This window comes from Citrus clementina, unplaced genomic scaffold (assembly GCF_000493195.1).
Source record: "Citrus clementina cultivar Clemenules unplaced genomic scaffold, Citrus_clementina_v1.0 scaffold_1, whole genome shotgun sequence".
NCBI lineage: Eukaryota > Viridiplantae > Streptophyta > Magnoliopsida > Sapindales > Rutaceae > Citrus > Citrus x clementina.
In genome coordinates this window covers 4,513,526-4,535,557 of record NW_006263303.1, presented here as the reverse complement: position 1 = coordinate 4,535,557, position 22,032 = coordinate 4,513,526, and the positions used below count along the sequence as shown (strand labels likewise).

General features: G+C 35.4%; 3 protein-coding genes and 2 non-coding genes across 7 annotated transcripts; 1 reads left to right on the top strand and 4 right to left on the bottom strand.

The window, feature by feature from the left end:
• Positions 1-69: 69 nt before the first annotated feature.
• On the bottom strand, positions 70-142 carry TRNAR-CCU. Its single transcript has one exon. It is a non-coding gene; the product is annotated as a tRNA-Arg (tRNA).
• A 165-nt stretch (positions 143-307) lies between these two features.
• LOC18055161 (embryo-specific protein ATS3A) lies at positions 308-1,401 on the bottom strand. 2 transcript variants are annotated; one of them, XM_006450871.2, is made up of 3 exons: positions 1,170-1,401; positions 936-1,052; positions 308-778 (listed from the first exon to the last, which is right to left on the bottom strand). In XM_006450871.2, the coding sequence occupies exons 1-3, from the start codon at positions 1,284-1,286 to the stop codon at positions 512-514; spliced, it is 501 nt and encodes a 166-aa protein (XP_006450934.1). In that variant the 5' UTR covers positions 1,287-1,401; the 3' UTR covers positions 308-511. The 2 variants fall into 2 exon arrangements, with proteins under 2 accessions (XP_006450934.1, XP_006450933.1); XM_006450870.2 differs by having other exon boundaries at positions 936-1,046.
• Positions 1,402-10,747: 9,346 nt separating this feature from the next.
• Positions 10,748-13,555, bottom strand: LOC18054519 (heme oxygenase 1, chloroplastic). The gene is made up of 4 exons (XM_006450869.2): positions 12,779-13,555; positions 11,479-11,702; positions 11,124-11,231; positions 10,748-10,988 (listed from the first exon to the last, which is right to left on the bottom strand). The coding sequence occupies exons 1-4, from the start codon at positions 13,212-13,214 to the stop codon at positions 10,896-10,898; spliced, it is 861 nt and encodes a 286-aa protein (XP_006450932.1). The 5' UTR covers positions 13,215-13,555; the 3' UTR covers positions 10,748-10,895.
• A 5,818-nt stretch (positions 13,556-19,373) lies between these two features.
• TRNAS-GCU lies at positions 19,374-19,455 on the top strand. The gene has a single exon. It is a non-coding gene; the product is annotated as a tRNA-Ser (tRNA).
• Positions 19,376-21,069, bottom strand: LOC18054518 (peroxidase 25). Of its 2 annotated transcripts, none has more exons than XM_024178322.1 (4): positions 20,801-21,069; positions 20,494-20,673; positions 20,063-20,222; positions 19,376-19,971 (listed from the first exon to the last, which is right to left on the bottom strand). In XM_024178322.1, the coding sequence occupies exons 1-4, from the start codon at positions 21,005-21,007 to the stop codon at positions 19,535-19,537; spliced, it is 984 nt and encodes a 327-aa protein (XP_024034090.1). In that variant the 5' UTR covers positions 21,008-21,069; the 3' UTR covers positions 19,376-19,534. The 2 variants fall into 2 exon arrangements, with proteins under 2 accessions (XP_024034090.1, XP_006450931.1); XM_006450868.2 differs by having other exon boundaries at positions 19,376-19,956.
• Positions 21,070-22,032: the final 963 nt, after the last annotated feature.

Below are 22,032 nucleotides of genomic sequence, written 5' to 3'. Positions count from 1 at the left end.
CTAATAATATTGTAATTGTTTTTTAAGCGGAACTTATTGGTTGAAATCTGTGCAAAACGTGTGCATGGTCGCGCCAGGTAGGGGTCGAACCTACGACTTTCTGCTTAGGAAACAGACGCTCTATCCACTGAGCTACAGGCGCCGCTTGCGGTCTACTTGTTTGTAATAATTTTTTTTCAAATGAAAAATTGTTTCCAAATGACGTAACAAAAACATGAAAATGAAACGAAAGGCACTAAAAATCAGCTGCAAAATGCTTACCAATTTTGTGAAAGACATTAAGACAATAACTAATCATCAGCCCAAATTAAACAACTGACAGCTTCATATGCGCATAAAAGGCATCCAAAATCAGGTGCAAAATGATTTAACAATCTTGGGAAAGACATTAACTACGGGCCACAATACAAGAAATTGCCAACGTGACAAGCATTTAAAGACTGCAATATCCTTGACTTAACATCGACCGAAAAACAAGAAAAATTAATGGCAACAATTATGTCGTCGTCATCTACACAACTGCGGAGCCAGAGCCACGGCGACACTGATTGAAACCAAACCACACTCCGTCTGGAATGAACGTGTTGTAGAAGAAGGTCACAGTTCTGATATTTTGACCGCAGATCTTCACGCTCTCTGGCTTCCATCCGTCCGATCCGCTCCTCAGCAAGTACTGATAACAGATGTCGTAAGTACACGGCCCGCTTATTTGGAATGTATCGGTGGAACAGCTCTCAAATGTTCTTGAATATGGGTCATCAAGCCTCTTTATATACACCTAAAGAACATCAAATTTCAAGTCAAAAACAAATTTTTCCAAATACCCATCGGTGCGAAAGATATTTTCTTTAATGGGATGCTTATCTTATCTTTTTTTTTTTCAAAAATATTTTGATTATGTTTGACTCCTAACAACGCAAAATCAGTATACAAACCTCGTTACCATAGGCGTCACCGAATGCGAGACTGATCTTGTCTCTGGTGTAGGACTTTGAAGAGCAGCTGGTCTTTATGATCACAGTGTATGAACAGCTCTTTGCAGCCACCTGCAGCTGCAGTGGGTAAATTTTTTGGATTGCGATAAACTAATTAAAAAAAAAGAAAAAATAAAAATTATGTTTGATTTTGAACAATGAGATTATAAATTTGTTGACTTTGAGAAGAAATACCTGGACTGTCTTGGGCTCGAAGGATTTGATTTCTGTGGGACTGATGATAGATGATCCAGCATGTGAGAAAATGGTCGCGGTGGCAAAGATCAGCAAAAATAACAAAAGTTTCACCATTTTCTTCGGCTTCTTTCGTTAGATTTGTCTAGGGAGAGTTTGAAGCGCTCTAGATATATATCAGTTCATTCCACACCACACACACACACAAGGCAGCTACAGCTACAGCAACAACATTAACTGATATAAAAATACAAAAAAAAAGGAAATTGCCTCTTTATATAACCAACAAAGAAAGACACGTTCCCAAACCATTCTTTAATGGTAAAAATTAGTTTTCACTCGGTACGTCAAATAGTGATCATCATTGCATTAACTATACTTTCTTAAGTATTACAAAGTTGGATACCTAATGTGTTAATTTATTTTTTTAGTATTATAATATAAAGGTACCATCAAAGTTGGATAACTTTTAGATGCCTCCTTGAGGTTACACCTATTTATAGTTTAGCAGAAAGCATGGACCTATTTTTACACACCTGCATGTCGTTAGTGTTTCTATCCATTAACCGTTTGTGGGTTGACAAAATGACCAATGCACCCTTCTAAGGCAAAAAGGCCATTGACAAGTACAATTTGACAGCTAATATTTGGGGGCAAAATTTATAAGGGGACTGAAAAGTTTAGAATACCCACGTCCAAGTAAAATTTTACAGTACTTAATAATAACAAGATTTGGTGGAACAATATATATCAAAGTTGCTATATTGGTAGCAACTTTGCCTATAAATACTTCCATCACCAAGCATGAGCTACCGTCACCATTTCACATTTATTTTCATGCAAAAGAAAGCACCACCATTATAGCCTTAGCAAGTTCACGTTCAACACTTCTCATCTTCTATTCTCATGCACTCACAACCAAAAAACTAAACACATCAACAAATACATGTATTTCCAAAGCTCAAATACATCATGCAAGTCAAACATGCAACAAGAATATGAACTAACTTATTTGAAATTGGGTTAATGCAAGACTGATCTAAGTTCTTAAATCGTATATGCAGACGACATATTAAAGATGAAGTGAAGATATCATAATCAAATGATAACTCTCATAAGCTTTATTACATATAAGTGAACAAATCAAAATGTGGATACTTTAAGTAGTGAGTTTTAAATTAAGATGACTTAAGACATAGGATTGTTTTTTAAGGGAATATGGTTGGCATAGTGGTTTCTCATGTCATAAATATAATTAATACTAATATGAAGGACGTGAAGAGCATTGTGAAGAAGTTATAGAAACCTGGTCACTTTGAGTGTGCAATGAAGACAATGATATACTGTAATATAGTATTGTTGGCATTACTTGTCTCCCAAGGTAACATTACTTCAACTCTCACTTTAATGGCATGCCTAATAGGCTAATCAAAGCACAAATCTTCGATATTACCCAACAGTTTCTTCAAGTTGTACTGCTCTAGTATCAGTGATGCAACAGTGAGCAAGTCACCTCCAATAACAGCCTCTATATTCATGTAACAGTGGCTTGAAAAAAAGAAGAAGATATAAGCATTCATTTAGATTCAAGACAGTCATATCATGCTGTAAGCAAAAATAAAATGACATATGCAGATATATATCATAAGTGAAAACATAGCATAGGCATATTAGTATATTAGTTTCTTAGGTTTCAAGCATTATATATCTTCAAATAATTCAATAGTTTGCCGCAAAAAGTTGAATGTACATGGCTCGTTATATTTATTGAGATCACAAGTGCGTTAATGATATTACACAACTTACATTTTCAACCCAACAACTTATGCATTAACTACTCCATCAAGACAACAGTACAGGTGGTTATTAACTCATATATCTATCACTATATCATAAAGCTTAACTACTAATCATTTGAACTATAAAATCGTCAGCTGCACGCTTTCAGAAACTGTACTATATGACTGAAACCTACAGTGGCCGCACTTTACTGTTTTTGGCAATACCAGCAAATAAACATACAGCCATCACCAAATAATGAACAAACATCCATTATACAGACCAAGAATCCCTTATCATCTTCCCCATCATGGCAAAAAAATAAATAAATAAACAAAAACACGCGCGCACACACAGAACCTTTGACTTAAACACCAAATCCAATCTTTTTCATCCCAATCACATAAAAGTTACAAATTTGTGCAATTATATTCTTTATTAACCTCTGAACAGCATAAATGAAAAACTAAAAAAAAGGATCTAAGAGCATGATTAATCTACTAATTCAACATACATCCAAACTCGTTTTCCTTATCAACAAGTTCTACAACAACGGCTGTAATATTCAACAAACCGGCTCCAATTTTTTTCATTTCATGTCTCCAAAATGCAGAAAACCAAAGCTAAAAATTGCATACAACAAATTTTAATGGATACTAACCTGTTTGGAGTTCCAATACCAAGCGTGGAACCAGGTCACCATCTGCCACTACCCAAGTTTGTCTTGTTCTTGGCTAAGCTGAAAATGGTGATGAATCTTGTTCCTTACGCTCAATAATCCTTAAGTGTTTGTAAATGGTTGCTGCTAAAAAGTGAAGGTGAAGTGTGAAAGTGAAATTTTTTTTGCTTAAGTTTGGTTTCGTGAAAGAGAAAATGCATCTATTACACAATAGATAATAAAATGGGGTGTGATATAGCGTGTTACAATAGCTATTTCTTGATTATCAATGCAATTTCCATTTAATTTTTAATAATTTTTTTAAGTTTTAAATGGGCTTTTATGAATTTACCCCTTGTGTGCTGATGCTATACATACATTTATACTAACAGCAGAGAAGGTCTGTAAAAATGCACCCAAACTTTCTCTTAAACTGTAAATACATGTAAGCAGTCCAATATGTCAAAGCTAGGCCCACAATAGAAAAATCATGCCTCCACCTTAGAGTTCAGAGAATGAGGTACTGGTTAACCCAATTGAGATGCTGTTGGTCTGACAAATTTTATTTTTTTTTATAAGGAAGTTAAGTTTTCCATTAAACAAACTTTGACAGTAGCATCATAACATGAACTGGGAAATTTTCCAGCCAAATACAATGGTTTTCGACATCTAGAGCTTTCTTTGTTATGGAATGAGTAACTACAGTACAGCCCCTTGGAGCAAATTGGATTGATGCTTGAATCCTAAGTTTTGTCTGGATTTCTGCAATAATCCATTCTCTTTCTATCTTGCTTTCCTTTCTATTTAATGAAAGATCCACTACCTCCTTTGAATCTAACTCAATGATCATTGGCACACAATCCACCTGTTGAGCAGTTTGAATTCCAAACAAAACAGCTTCAGCTTCCATACAAGCTACATTTCCTCAAAATGGAACATTTTGAACTGTTACTGCCGCAACCCTTCCACTGGAATTTCTTATAACTACTCCTAAGCCTGCCTTTTGCTCTGAGACTTTTACTGCATCATCCACATTCACCTTAAAACAACCATTTGGGGGAGTTGTCCATGTTAGCTGATTGATTTGCCCATGCCTTGAGATTGCTTGATCTTTTGGGATTTTAATCCTCTTGTAAGACTCTACAATAGCTGCTGCTCATGCCAATGAAATAAGAGGATCCTCTTCTTTGCCATAAAAAATAAAGCATTTCCTGGAGTACCAAATCGCCCAACATACTGCATTAATCAATTCTACATCTTTCTTCATTCTCTTCGAAGTCATTTCTTGGAGCAAACTCAACATATCTTGATTGGGTATCTACTTTACCTCCTCATAAAACTCTGTCGCTTTCCACACCTTCTTCACAGCCCTACATTCCAATAAGGCATGGAAGACATCTTCACTCCTACAGCTACATCTTTTGCATATTGGATCCATTATCACTTTCCTCTTCAACAGATTTGTTGTTATTGGTAACAAATTTTTTGCTGCTCTCCACATAAAAACGTTAATCTTTTCAGGGATCTCATTTGCCCAAACAACCTCCTAGTGGGTTTTGGTAGTGTTTGAGCAGCCTGGATTGTCTGAGAATTTTTGCTTCAAAGTTAACTGGTAGCCACTTTTGACAGAATAGCTTCCATGTTTGTCAAACTTCCAGATGAGAATATCCTGCTGAGGGGTTCTCGGCAGAGGGGTCTGAAAAATCCTTTCTGAAGCTTCCTTTGAGAAATGCGGGCAAGTTATATCCTCTTTCAACTGATGTCTCTCATCTATAAAGTCAACAACTACAATGTCATTGGGAAGTTCCATATGTATGTCATGTCTCTTGAATTTATGTTTTTGAATCCAGTTGCTGTTGTAGACTGAGATTTGACTCCCATTGCCTATTCTCCACCTCAAGCCCTTATGGAGCACTCGTTTGCCCCATAGAATATTTCTCCAAACAAAACTAGCATTTGACCCCAATTTTGCATCCATAAAGCTTGTATGCTTGAAGTATATTGCCTTTAAGATTTTTGCCATTAAGGATTCCAGATTATGAAGGATTCTTCACCCTTGCTTAGCAACTAGGGCCTGGTTAAAGCTAGAGAAGTCCCTAAAACCCAGCCCTCCCTTTATCTTAGCATGGCACAACTTCTCCCATCTTGTCTAATGGATGCTCTTATGAGTATCGGATGAACCCCACCAAAATCTCGCTATAGCATTTTCAATATCATCACACAAGCCTTGGGGGATTTTAAAAACGCTCATAGCATAAGCCGAGATTGCTTAAGCAACAACTTTAATCAAAACTTCTCTCCCTCCACTAGAAAAACACTTGTTCTGCTAGCTTGACAGCTTACTCCAGACTCTCAATTTTACATCATTGAAAAAACATGTCTTTTTCCTCCCCACCATAGCTGGTAAACCAATGTACTTTTCATGCTTGGATACAACGTTCAACTCAAAAATGCTTTTAACTTCCTCTGTTTGGCCTTGATTTGTATTAGTGCTGAAAAACATCAAAGACTTGTCGTAGTTGAAAACTTGTCCCGAAGCTGCTGCATAACAGTAAAAAATGTTCTTCAAGTTTCTACATTCAGTGCTATTGGCTCTTGAAAAAACTAAACTATCATCCGCAAATAGGAGGTACGAAACAAAGATGTTGCTGCTGAACATTAGTCCATGTATAAGATTTTTGTTTTCTGCCTGCAACATTAGGTTTGAGAATACTTTCGCACACAAAATAAACAAATATGAGGAGAGAGGGCATCCTTGTCTCAAACCTCTTTGAGGATGGATGAGACATTTAGCCACTCCATTTATTAACACTGAAAAACTAGCTGTAAAAATACAATTCATGATTAAGTTCACCCATTTTTCAGAGAACCTCATCTTGTGCATTACACATTTGACAAAACTCCACTCAATCCTATCATAGGCCTTGCTTATATTAAGCTTGAGGGCTACTAGGCCTTCTTTTTCCCCATACTTTGTCTAATCTTGTTTAGACATTCATAGGCTATGATTACATTATCAGTAATAAGCCTATTTGGAACAAAAGCACATTGAGTAGGGGATATGAGATCATTTAACACTTGCTTAAGTCTGTTGGCTATTGCTTTAGCGATTATTCTATATATTACATTACAGAGGCTAATTGGCCTATAATCAGTCACTTTCCTAGGCTTTTTTACTTTTGGAATCAAAGCAATATGCGTATGGTTGTAATGACTCCTTCTTTGATTGAACTCCAATGGTTCTGAAAAAAAAAAAAGGTTGTCGGGAGTCCATCTGGGCCCGGAGCTTTCGTGGGACACATCTGAGTAAGAGCAACTGCTACTTCCCCTTCTGTAAAAGGCTGATCCAGGTGACTTTCCATTTCCTCTGTAATTCTAGTAGGCAAATCCGCTACTGCTGCAACTAAATGATCAGGTGTAGGAGTTGTCGTAGTGAAAATGTTTGTGAAGTATTCACAGAACATTTTTTCCACCTCATCAGCTTCCTCAATCCACCTTCCATTTCCATCTTTTAGGCCACATATTTTATTCTTCTTTTTCCACACAGAAGCTTTTGAGTGAAAGAACTTCGTGTTTTTGTCTCCCTCCTTTAGCCAATTTGCCCTTGATTGTTGCTTCTAGAAAATTTCTTCATCGAGCATAATGCTATCAATCTTATGCTCTACTATTTTGATCTCACCCCCATGCTCATAGTGGTGGTACCTCTCTTTTAAAGCTCTAAGCTTCTATGAGCTGCTTTAACTTCTTTTCTCTACCTTTAAATTCCATGTTGCTCCATAATTTCAGCTCTGCCTGAGATTCCTTTGATTTTCACTTAAAACTTTCAATCAGCTCACTTCCTTCCATTCATGCTTCACAATATCCCTACACTTCTCGTAAGAGCTCCACATGTCCTCGTAATAAATTCTGGGGCAGGTGCTCTTTGAATACCTTTGGCCCTTCCCATTTTCTATGATCTCCATCAATATAGGGTTGTGGTCCGAACTCTAGGAAGTTAGATTCACAGTTTTTTTTTCTTGATAATTATAACCCAACTACCATTACATAGAAATTGATCCAGCCTTTCTTCAATAATGTTTGACCCAAATCTCCGATTTGACCATGTAAACGAATACCTCGTATTCCCCAAATCCTTTAAATCACAGTCCCTCAGAGTTTCTCTAAAATCATTCACCATTCTAACTCTCTTATCTCTCCCTCATATTTTCTCATTTAAATTAACACTTCATTGAAATCTCTAAAACATAACCATGGTCAAGAGGATAAAGTGGCTAACCTTCTCAAAAGAGTCCAAGTGTGCTTTTTTTTTTTTTGTCTGATTCTAGATGGCTATATATTCCGGTACATCTCCAGTAATTCATGTTCTCATTTTGAACTACTGAATCTATATGGTGTTGACTGAACGATTTGATATGCACTGTTACCTCTAAGCTCCACAACCCCCCAATCTTTCCCTATTGACTGCAAAACAGTTCTGGTAATGAAGTTTATTTGCTTTCGCTTGCATTTGCTTTGACATCAGTTTTTTTTTTTCACAAAGAAATAAGATTTGAGGCCTCTGCTCCTGCACAATTTGCTGAGTTTCTCGGAACGTTCGATTTTTCCCCAGCTCTCGAATATTCCAACTTATAAGTTTCATGGCTGATGTTTCCTTTGCTGCATTCTGAAGCTCCCCATTTAGCTCACCATTCTCATTTTCGAAAGTTAGCTTCATAGCTGCTGCAACAATTCTTTGAACCCATTGTGAAAATTCAAAAGTCTGTGGGCTGCCTATTTTGCTCTTTTTTGCCTTTAGGCTTTCTTAATTCATTGAGCTCATATGCCTTTTTAAATTTGTGGGCCCTTCTATTTTGCCTCCAATTCCTTCCACGTTTCGGGCTTGAAGTTTCCACTTCTTTCTTCTAAGCTTTTGTTTTGCCATTCTCGGCTCATTTTCTGCATCTTTAACTTCCGATTCCATTTGGGCTAGGCTCATGTTTGTTTTTTGTTGGCCCTCTCTATCTTCCAAAGCCCCTTTGTTTTCATTCTTTTCCCGCTCAAAATCTCCCGTTTTTTCCAGTCCAGAAGACAAAATCATTTCTGATTTTTCTTTTTGTGTTAATTCGTCTCTCTCTTTTTTGTTCCCCCTCTTATTTCCCGCTCCTACATCCACATCGCTATGCACTGCAACCCCTTCTGCTGCACTTTTTTGCTCCTTGCAGTTACTCACTAGCTCACCATGTCTTATAACATTATGCATTAAATGCGTTTCCACCACCATTTGATCCCCACCCTTTTTTATTCCCAAACTATTTGGACTCGGATCCAAAAGGGGCTGGTTCGAATCATCCCCACTACCTGGTTTAGTTGCCCTTTGTTGCACTCCCTTCTCTTTATTTATCCCCATATCAGATTTTGTAGGAGCTGGTTCTTCTGAGCGAAACCTGTTGGATTCTACAGTCCATCTATCTCTCCCCTTGCCTTGCTTTAGTTTCTCAGCTACTGTAGTTGCTTTGAGCCATAGACCATAAGCTAACTCATCTTTTGACTGGGATTTGTAGTAAACACACTATCGGTACTAGCGTCTTATTCGCCCACAATAAAAACAAAAATCAAGCAGTCTTTCATACATCACACGCATTGGAACATCATCTGCATCTTCCTCTTCTTGTTCTAATTCGATAATCTTCTTCAATGTCTTTGTGATATTTACAGATATTCTCAATCTCAAAAATTGACCGAAACACTCTCCTGTTGCATTAGTTTCTACTTCCTCTACTTTCCCAATCACTTTTCTCAGTTCTGCTGCCATTTCTTTAGACATGCACATGATAGGAACATTATGGATTTGAACAAAAAATGAAACATGGTTAAAATCTTGCTTTTTTATATCTCTGATTTCTACTGGTTCAGTTAGCGCAATGAGCACTCTATCGAAATGCCAATGACCTCCCACCATGATGCTTCTCTTGTCCACCTCTGGCCCAAATTTGACATGAAGATGTTATCTCCCAATTTCTCTATTTTCACTTCTCGCAAGGTTCTCCACACCCATTGCATTGCCGTCTTTAAACCTTCTATGCTAACTTCTCGCATGTGGAGCACCTTTCCAACCAAAGAACCCGCCAAAATCTTCTCACCTTTAATCTTCGTTCTGTTTTTGAAAGAGACTCTCCCCTCTTCCTTGTCACTCAATCTTATTGCTTTGCACCTCTTAATTAATTCATCTGGATCCATCATCTATGTGCAGCTTCTTACAATAAAGGCTTAAAATTAATAGGTAGCCAACCTCTTAAATTGTGCCAACTAAATCCCCAAGACTTGTCGGACTTCTAGCTACATAGGTCACAAGGCCCCGGAAAAACAAAACTAACTCCACTCACTTGCCGGAGTGACTTAATGGGTCATGACAACTCTACTCTCACTCTCATCGTTATTTGTTTTCAGAGAAAACCCATAAGGAGAGAGACTTACTTTGGAAGTGCTGTTGTTGGTCTGATAATTACAACATCAAACTTCAAAAATTAGCTAAAATTATAAAGAGTAGTGTTAGGTATAGAAAAGCACGAGATAAGGACGAGAGAATTTTGTCCTCTCTCTCTCTACCCACTCACTCTCTGCTATTTCCTTCTTTATTTTTCTCGTTTTTCTCTTCACCAAGTATTTTCCAATTATAAAAAGAGCGGCCAAGACGACTGGCCTTGAAATTGTAAAATTTAAAATGAATATTCTGATTTTGAGGTACACCACTGTTGCCGCAAATAAGGTACCGCCCAAATCTTGACTGTGCTATAAGAGATTGGATTTAGGATAGTCGATAATTTTTTATTGTAAATGTCAATAACATTTTAATTATAATGTACTATAAATATCAGTGCTTTTTAAAGGAAAAAAAAAATTGGAGAGATAGGGCCTGACCCAGAAGAGAGGGTTAAAACTAATTTTTTTAAAAAAAAAGTGTCAGGCCTCGTCATTCAGCAGCCCTAGCTTCCGTTCCAGGAATTTAAAGTCCCATTGCCGGATTAGTCACTGTTGAACCCGTCCAATCATCAAATCTAAGACAATCAGCCCCGTGCCTTCAGATTGATTAGGCGGCAATAACAAAAATCTAGCGTATCCAAATCTTGAAATTACTCATACACCATTTTATGAAACGCTCTGCTTATGCACAACAACAGTAATTCCAATGTTTTGATTTAAGTGACTGAAAAGTTAAAAAAATTAAAAAGCTTGTGGATATTAACATGAATGTTGTGGCTTGCGCCACTAGTAGCACAAGGTCACAAGTACATCAGAGCCAATCATCTACATTATGACAATATTAGACGGAGGATCTCCCCCGAATGCTTGAATGATAATTCAGTTTCTTCCAGACAACGGTTTTTCTCCTCTCTAGTCCAGCTCTGTGAATTCCCACATATAAATAAATGTATCAGTTACCATGTAATTCATTAAAAATTTTAGTTGAAAACATAGAACATTGAGTTGAAAGAAAAACACGGCTGACAGTCCAATTCTGTAATAGACGAGCAAATTACCTCAGCAACTTTGTTTAGTTTATCTCTTACATTCTGCAATAATTTGGGAAGTTCACCATCCCATTTATAGAATTCCAACTCCTTGCCACCAAGTATCTTCTCAGCAACCTAGGTTAGGAGGGAACAAAATAGCTTTTTACCATGAATGCCTACTGTTGTCAGCATGCCAAAGAAACTAACAGATTATACAAAAAATTGAAATCAATACAAGCGAGCAACTTCCAGTTTCCTACTGACAAAGAATTTATTTTGCAAAACTCCTGTCACGTAAGACACAACACTGGAGAGAAGAAGGAAAAGACATTCGCAATAGTCTGGAAAAAATCTAATAATCAGAACATTATAATTCCAATACCTTTTTCCCAATCATTCGACCACCAGCTGAGTGGGCAAAATATATATTGTAGAAATGGCAGATAAATGCTTGAGGATCCTTCTCCGACAATTCCTCAAGATACTGCGCATATGAAATACCAGGAGAAGAAGGTTCTGGAATGGTATATCCTTGCTCTTTGAACCACTCCAAATCTTTGGCCAACTTTTCTGATCTTTCCAATCCTGTGTTTCTGAATTCAGCATCTGCAGCAAAGTCATGTAACAAAATTTTACTTCAGCTTATGCATGTAATGTAATACACATAAAATACTTCACATACACATACACATACACAAAGGTGAAGCCATTGGCAAATAAGCACTGCAAAGGGAATTTTTGCTCTTAAGCAATTACCTAAACACACTGAACCAAGATCTATTTGTAAAACATCAAACTCAGCTTCAGTTCAACAACTGAACTACAAGAACTAACGCATTAAAGCTCAAAAACTTTGAAATTATAAAGTTGATACATCAAACTTCAGTTGATACAGCCATTTCTTAGACAAACAAGAACACAAGTTTTTCTGAAATTTTGGCCTCTCACATTGAGATCACTTGAAGTTGAGGAAGCCCATTGGAAATAAATTAAAGCCCCAATATAGTCTATATAATAAACTACAAAATTGACAATGTGAGATTTTATTAAGAAGACTCTTTAGAGAATCACAAAGCAAAGACCAACAGAAGTTAAGAATAATAATGGATCTCAAGAAGCAAGTAGTTCATTGTTTGCCACGTTGAAGCAGAAGATAAGTTAAATCTCTAAGGACTAAGGAGGCTCTGCAGTGTATCAGAAGAGAAAAAGCCACTACTAGTTAAACCCATATTCAAAATTACTTCACCTCCAGATTTGGCCAGCATAGATAAACAAAACCAAATTAACCCAAACAGACAATAAGCTCCATTAATAAATTAGGATTCTCTTCTAATCTAATACCTCCGAGTATTTTCAAGATCTTCAGCCACATATGCATATGGTCAAGATTTAATTAATTTTACATTCTTATCTAACAACAATTAATCATAGACTGGTATTTGCGTGAAAGAAACCCAGCTTAAGAAAGAATTTCTCTGTTTTAAAATGCCAATTAATAATATAAGCAACTACTAACCCACACTTACCACAATCATATAAGTAACTACAAATCCAATCATAATCCAAAAGTATCAAATAACAAGAAGCTCCAAAGTCCAAACAAGCAACTAAATCCATAGGATCAACCTAAAGAAACAAAAGGGTGCCCAAAGATTATTAAAAACGAAGAAGAAAACACTTACAACTAGGAAAGGGCGCTTTCTCAATGATCCCCTCAAGTGTATCATAAACCAACTTGCTATCAACAAGAAACCTGATATAGCCATCAACAGTTGGCTCCCATTTAGTCACAGGCCTTTCCTCAGGCTCCTTCACTTCCTTCTCCCCTTCTCTAGCCTGCTCCTTAGTATGCAATTTCATTGCCACAAACCTCATCTCCTCCACAAACCCCTTAGCCTCCCCCGGATACCGCTTCTTGAGCTTCTCCGCAGTCGTGGCAGACACCACAACGACGCCGTTTTTCTGGGTCATTCTCGGAAGTTTGAAGAAAGAGCGAGACCAAAGCGGCAAGAAATTGGAACTGAAATAATTAGGTCTGGCGCTTGTGATGGCGGTGTTTATCAAGTGGGGTTTCATTAAAAAGGATTGAGACTGAGAAATTGAGGTTAGTGAAGCCATTGAAAATCGTTGAAAATTATTTTGTGTTTATACGAAGAGTGTACGAAAACGGTGAATTGACAAAGGTTTGGCTTGTCACCGCGGTTCAAGTACTCTTGAAGCTAAAGCTAATGGATAGATATTAGAAACGGGTTTAATTTTCTTTTTAATTTTTTAAATTATCGTTGGTATTTAATAATTGTGTATTTTTTTTATGAAATGGGAGGCGGGGGGTGGGTGTTGCGTTACTTGGGCATGGTCTCTCTGACAGTGTTTGCTGCGTATGGTAATTGGCAACCCTCCATAAATTTTTGGGAATTTTATATTGCAGGAACAGAAAGTTTCGTGTCGAAGTAATGTCGTGTTGGGTTAGGTCAGGGGACGGTGAAACGACGACGTAGTTGAATGCCATGGCACGGAGGGGCAAATATGTAATACAACTTCGTTAGTTTCTGTGGTTTTATTGGTTGTGGACGTGGAGATTTGTGTGGACTTTGGACTGACTACCAACTTTGGAACATTCTTCCGGATCCTTCTCTTTTCGCACTAGGCAACTTTTGTTAATATTCCTCTTCTTTTCCCTTTTTTCACTTTTTTTTTTGGACAAATTTTTTTTCACTTTTAAGAGAATTCAGGAATGGCAGAACGCAGGTATGAGTTGGGCCTTTTTAAGTTTAGGCCCAAGTCTATTGTAGAGGAAGCATATAGCTCGGACTTAGGCCGGATCCATACGGCGTGGGCTGGATATGGGTTGGGCTTGGGTTTTCACTATTTTTAATATTTTTAAATTATTATAAATTTAAAATGAGTTGATAATCAATAAATTATTATAATTTAAAAATATATATTTTAAAATAAATAACAAATGAGAAAATGAAGTTACGGTAATAGCTAAGAGATTTAATTTGTTAATAACGAAATAGTAATTAATGCTTAAGAGATAGTTTAATATTATAATTTTAGATTTTTTTGGAATCATTATCAATTTAAAGATTAGGAATTTAAGTTTTCTTTTTATATTTTCGTAAAATTTTTAAATTTAAATTTATTATTCTATTTATAAATTTATTTATTTTTTTAAATAGAGGGGCACGCCTGGGTTTTTTTCTTAAGCTCCTCTCCTGAGTTTTTTTGCCCACCTTAAAAAATTCTCTATTTTATTTTTTAGGGTTACCTAGTATTATTTTCTTATGCGGCAGATGCAATTTAACAATAATCATAAGGATACGTCTTAATTAGTTATTTTAAATAATAGAATAATACATAATGATGATTAATTTCAGGGACCACGAGAGGATGCCACATGGTTTGGAAAAGGAGAAAGTCGAGAAGCACCCAACACAGGAAGTCAGGAATGATAAATTTCATTCATTCCTCAATGCTTTAAGACTCCTTCGAGATATGGAAAATATTTAAAATATTGAATAAATAAATAGACATAACACAAAGATGACTTAAGCATATCAGGTTTCAGAGTTTGTCTTTCTCTCGCTTAAGCCAACTTCAAATTGTCTCCAGTTTTGATGTGGCAGGGCCTCTATCATATTTTGAGCAACTTACCTTGTGGACCAATAGGGTTGCTCTGACTAATTACACTCATTTCCAAGTAAGTCTAAACGTTCATTGGCTAGTAAAAGGAACAACACCTTAGTTAATTATCCCAAGGAGATTGTTAGTCATGACTAGCCTCCAAGGATCAGAGAGCACCCGACTTCTCTAAGGTATTTGGAATCCAACAAGGGCATGCAACAAGTAAAGTAATATGAGCTCTTACCGAACTCAAAGAATCAACCAATCAAGAGAAGACACTTGTCTAATAAGGAGAAATATCATAATGACTCTAATATTTGAATATAAGTCATATGTGTTATTATACCCTTATTTGAGGAGGGACTAGACAAATACGTTTATCCCACGTATCTAAATGGACACAGAAACACCCTCAAGAGCACCTGAACCAAAAGGTCATGTTTATAGGTAATGGGATCTTTTTCCTCATTCTTCATAGTATCATTGCTCTCTAGTTACCTCAACACCTTTCTCCCTTTTTGTATTTATCTAACTTTAACGTCAAAGTGCCGTCGCCAACCACCCCGACGTCGACTTCTAATGGTGCTTTCTTTTGCAAGTCCCATAAACACCTACCCTCTTCTTAGATGCCCTAAGTGGAAATTTCCAATCATCCCCCAATCACCCAAAGACAATGTTTTCTTATAATTTAGCTCATAAAAAATGAGCTAAAAGCACATGATTATGAGTGGGTTAGAAACATTTTATGCCAAAACTTCTTGTAATTTTATTTTTGTGATAGTTTTCTTTTTCCATTTTATTGTTGATTTCAAAAGTTAAGATATTGAAATACAAATGAGGAGTTTGTTTTCTTATCCCATGATTTTTTTTTTTAGATTTCAATAACAAGATAGTAGACTTTGATCATTGGTCCTGATACTTGTGAGCAATCAATTTATTTACAAAATATCTATCTTATTATCAAAATAACACAAGTTTCTTCTTTATGCTATCAATAATAAAGATGATAAAACCCAATTGTAGACGCACTGGAGGTAATTTTATATGTTGTGGACTAGGTTTGGTATTTTAAATTTGAACCCACTGCAGATTGCATGTGGGTTGAGTATTGAGAAAAGTCTAATGAGTAATTGCCGACCACATTATTTTTTTAATTATTTATCTTTTTAATTTTAATCATAATAATTGCATTAAATGAATTTAATCACATAAATATATAGGATAAAATTATTACTTATGTTGACCTAAGGGATATACAAACCTTAATTTCTATGATAACAAAATACATGTCAAAGGTAAAAGAGAAAACATGTTGTTTTAATCTCACTAGCTCTTGAAGTACAAATATCATCTATGTGAGATTAAGTTCAAAGCATTTATAAATAAAGTTCATGAAATCAAGCACAAACATCAAGGATACTAGCATAAATTATCTTTCTTATTATAGTTCTTGTAAAACTAGCATGATTAAACGTGTGCATGATTAAGTATTTAAAATCTCATGTTATTATCATGATCATGACATTTAAATTTATCTTTGTTTCATACTAAAAAGTTCCTATACTTAAAGAAAAATGGGTGTTTTTTAATCAAATGATTGTTTATCAATTTGAAAAGTTTTGAAACTTTAAAATCATAAAAGTATTGTTGAAATTCTATAGAAGGAAGTATTTGTAAATACTTTAAAATAATTTTGACTAATCTATAATTTTAAAAAGTTTGGCTAAAATATAAAATTTGAAATATGAGAAATCAACTAAGTAGTCATCTGCTAGCATTATGTTGCAAAATAATTATTTGCTTATATCTTAGTAATGATCTATTTTGAGCTTAAAATTTTAAATTCTCTCCACTATCACTTGTTACGTCAGCAAGCAGTTATCCACTTCATATTACCCTTGATCCATTTGTGTACAGAATGTCTAATTTTCAGAGAATAACATTAGTTTTCGGATAAACCTATCAAATGCTAACTCTAACTCGATTTCATAACTTTTGCTAAGCTAAAACTTGCTTATTCTACGTATTCTTGAGCTTTAACTTGCTTACATATATTAGTTCATTGTTAAGCTATAACTTGTATATACAGTCTTGAAGAGTTTGGTCTTGTAAGAATAATTTCTTTCTTTAAATTGAGAAGTTGTAAGTGTGGTATATACTTGAGCAAAAAGGTGTAGAATCATCTAAGGTTGTAAAGATTTGTTGACACTTGTGAAGTCAATTGTACTCATTTTGGAGCCTTCGAGTATAAGGCTTGGTTATTCAAATATTCAAGCGGCATGGACATAGACAGGTAGGATTGGCAACAAGATAAGATGGGTCCAGATTTGCCAATCTTAACCTAAAAAAACATGTCTCAAACTTGGTCTTGACTGGTAAATTGGGACAAAAAATGTGTCTTAATCCTATCTCAATTAAAATTATAAATCTCTAATAGGATCCCAAATTATCCCAGATGACATTAGCTTGTTGTCATACACTATAGATCTTAATATAAATGACATGTCATATGCCTATAACCCCATATGTTATATATCTTTTATTTATCAAACAGACTTGTTATACATATATGACTGACATATTAAATCAATGTGATTCATCAAATTAACTTGTCATCTCCTAAATAGTGAATCAGTATAAAATTAGGTCCCTAATACAAAGTTAAATAGTAAATCATGATAAAATTTTCTATCGGATCCCACCACAAAAGCATCAAGATCCCAAGTCTCGATCGAGATTTGTGGAATTTTGCCAATGTATAAGCAAGTTTACTTAACTACACAAAACTTGTTGTGTTCATTTTCTTAACCCGAATTCACTATTCATATATCTTCATATATAAATATCTCTTTATATTAATTATTGCAGTTGTTATTTGTTGGATTTTTAGTGTTCAGAGTTGTTGGATTGTGATTATTATTGGAGAAATCTTAAATTCCGAATTCACCCTCTTGGGTTGTTTGACTAGAATTACAACTCATGACCTAATCTTTCTAATTCTTAAATCTAATCTATCTCACATACATACATACATATATACATATATACACACATACATAAATCCATACATACATGCATACATCGATATATATATATATATATATATATATATATATATATATATATAAAGTGCACAAAAATCTAGGAATATATATATATATATATATATATATATATATATATATATATATAAAGTGCACAAAAATCTAGGAAAACACGTATTAAGTTTTAAACCTCTTAAACCCCATGGTTTTAAAACTTTTCCGAACTTTCCCGCACTTTAAAATTTTGGACCAGATCGGGACTACACACACACACACACAAAGCTTTTAATAAGTAGAAATTTATATTTTTTTAAGTTTAATATTGCTGATATTTTATTTTAATTTCATTAAATTTTTTTCTTTTACTTTAATGACTTGAACTATTGATTGCTAAAGTTGTGTTTTTAATTGTCCAAAACTTACTTGTTAATATTATTGACAATACTTGTATATTGATTAAAAAATAGAGTCATGCATTGATTTTAGCGATGTTGTTTGCCTACAAAAGAAATATTTTGTGTTATATTGATATATTTTATATATTTATTTTAATGTTGACACTTTGATTCTCATTTACATTAATAAATATAGAATTAAGGTTATTGTTATAAATTTATAGTTTAAACTATATAATTCAAATTTGTAGGTATTAATTGAAATTATTTTTTTTAATATTTATGATTTTAAATGTGGGAATCACAAGCTAGGAGTTGCAGGCGGGTCGGTAATTGTTAAAATCCACGAGTTGTGGACTAGTTTGATAATTTAACTTTTTACGAGTGAGAGTTTGGTAATGACAAACTCATAGCGATTAGCGAGCGATACTCATTGTCATCTGTAAATCAATATGCTGTAAATAAAGATGAATTCATAATAAAACTAAAGTAAATATATAAATCTACAAATACCTAAGAGCAAAGGGGGGTGGATGATATTATACCTTATGAGAGTATTCTCAATTCTCAAATATGCACCGGTATTTCTGCTTTTTCGAAAGGTCAAATACCACACACCACGCACACACAAACAAACAGACAATGAGGAAGCACTGATATTTGCCCCTAAAGGGCCCAACACGGGCACAGAAGCGGCAGCAGCTTTTGTTGCTTGCTTGTCCTTTTTCTTTTTTTTTCCTTCTTTTTCGCCGCAAAGCATGGGCGAAAAGCGGCAGCAGGAGATTAGGTTTCCGGGCTCATGCTAGGCCCTTTAAGGGCAATCATCCTTTCTCTTCTCAAATCCAACGGTACAAATTTATCCCTTTTCTGTATAGTGTGCATGGGCCAATCATAGTTTACCATGTCCTTACAAGGGTGGATTCAATTGAGATTTGGGCTTTCCTATAAATATATACACTACAGACAAGACGGTTTAGTCTTCCAAAACATCACCATGTTAAAATGCTAATATGCTATGATTGATTCTATGGTTGCTTTCTAGTTCTTTTCATCCAAGTTATTTTTTACGGCAGGAAGTCGCCGATATCACAAATTCACAACAAAATCTGTTTTTTTTTTTTCCTTTTTGGGCCTAATTCCTGGATGGTCACTGTGAGAGCTGAATTAAGTAATTATGATAATAGTTTTGCAAAGAGCCCCTTGTAGCAACTGTCGCTTTGGCCGAGTGGTTAAGGCGTGTGCCTGCTAAGTACATGGGGTTTCCCCGCGAGAGTTCGAATCTCTCAGGCGACGATTTGATTTTCGTACCTGCAGTCTTTTTTTATTAAACATTTATTTTACACGCGCTTAATTTGCTTTGTAAGTTATATAACTAATTGAACTTCGAACATATCTTTCTTATCTCCCCATCCGAGCCAGTCTTCACTTCGATGCTACTCATTTTGATCATAGCTTTCGGAAATTCAAAATCAAACCTAAAACCAAGCAACCCCCTAATGGTGCCTGCATAGTTTTGCACGATATTGCGTGTCGCAGCATCTTCCCACAGCCTTTGGTCGGACTCTAAAACTCCTTTACCATCACGTACATTCTTGAAGAAGCTCACATCAAATTTGTTCTGGCTATCTATATCTAGTGCTACACGTTTTGTGCCGTCACCATCTTTGGGACAAAGGGTCTGCAGTTGTGCCAAGAACGACTGGCTAATGCTGGGATCCGCATTGCCTGTTGTTGTGAAGTTGTACAGACGATATCGGAAGAATTGACAGTCTGTTTGCCCAATTGTATGTGCCCCTGCGGCCATAAAATCTAATACGTTTAGTAAATTAATTGTCTTGACGATTTATTTATGATACCACATATACACACACAGAAAGACATTATAATATCAGAGCGTTACCAACTAGGGTCACTAGATCATGATCATCAAGGCCTTTAGCAGCAAATTTTTGCCTCTGGACGGTAACGGAATCGAGAGGAGAAGGTAAGTTTAAACCTTGCGATGATGAAACTCTGCCATCTCTTCTTCCTGTTGGCACTTGCCAACTTGGTCCATCGCTCTTGCATGTGAAAACACACAGCACAAGTCCCCATTTCAAAAAACACGCCAGTTCAGATTCAGATATATAGAAATCGTATTTGGGTTCAGTGTTGATTTTAACTTAATTTGTGCTCATCTTTTCGTAAAATCATAGTTATTATTATTATTTTTGTTTTTAATTTTGATTGGTAGTTATTGAATATCATATATCTAACATGATCTGTGGTTATTGCATAAGTGCATGGCATAAGATCCTTAAAAAAAAAATCAGCCGATCAAAGTTAGCATACCAAGTCCACAGAGTCACGAGCAGCAAGTGCTAGTATATCAGCACAGGAGACTACACCAGGACAGGATGCCTCGAGTTGTGTTTTTGCGTCATCGATTACTTCAAATCCTCTTAAGCCAAGGTTAGGCAACGCACTCCTCTCAGCAGAAGACCCAGCTATCAAGACTGAACCATCGCAACCCTGCAATAACAAATTTGAATTAATTACGCCCCAAGCTAGCTTATATAGTATACGTGCATGATATCATGCAACCTCTAATAACAATATACAATTGTTCTTCAATTTCAAGACATCCAATAGAGTCAACCTGAACAAAGCAGTCGTGGAAATGAAGCCTCAGCAAGCCAGCCGCTACGGTGGGATCTTTCTTAAAGTGTGATTCAACAGTTGACCTAACTATGGCCTCAGCCCCTGGGCACGATGAAGAATAGAACCCGGCTTTCAATCCTCCTTGGCTTTGTACTGACGTAGCCATTACCAATATCACCATAAAAAACAATCGTAAAGCTTCCATTTGAACTATCCACAATTAGAAGCCAATCTCAATAAGATAAAGACACTCTTTTAAGCTTCTTAATTATCTCCTTCCTACCAAAACTTGTATGTGTATTTATATGTGCTTATTAATTAAACTGCTCTTTTGCCAGTCCTTTTCATTGATCTTTGAACTTGTCATTTTTATTAGTGGAGACGCGTAGGGACCAATAAAAATTAATATATAGTGGTCTCGTCTTTCTGTTCTATTGGTTTGTGTTTATAAGAAAGGAAGAGTTGGGGGTGACTTCACTCTGCATTCTGCATTATTGTGTGTCTGGTTAAACGATAATGGAAGAATCTGCTTTATCCATATACTTTTAGACTTACTGTTCCTCGACGCGTCTTGCCTCTTTATTTAACACGCTATCAAATATTTTCTCCTCTTCATTTCCTTGCACCCACAATTGTTTTCATGGTGTTCACATTAACTTTAATCTGAGCTGTGCTTAATTTACATGGGGTGGATCAGTTTGTTGCTTCGGACGAAAGTTTCTCCTCCAATGGTGTGATACTATAGGGAGTACTTTACAAATGGATGAGCAATAATTCGAGTCCTTAAAGTTTGTTAATTATTTCATTGAAATTTAAATTGATTTGACCACTCTATTTCATTATCGATCATACATTCATTTAATCAAAATCACTGTCGCTAAAGGAATAATTAATCTGATTATATAGGTTGATTAATGGACATGACGAGTAAAAATATGTTGCCTTTGATATGTTTTAAATATATATACTACGTATTTACATTAATCCTTTTAAGATGATGATTAGGTACTGAAGGTCTCAATCCTTTGTATAGAACGAAATAATCGAAGAAAATTAAATTTTCAATTAACACAATGGAAGAAATATTGAACTAGGAGCGAATATTGATTCACAAAATATATATAACAATATTACAATCTTCTCAAATTTAATTAGAAATTCGAGATAGGTGAAATTTATAAAGAAGAGATATAAAATTGGTATTTCAAGTAATGTAATACTTGTATATTA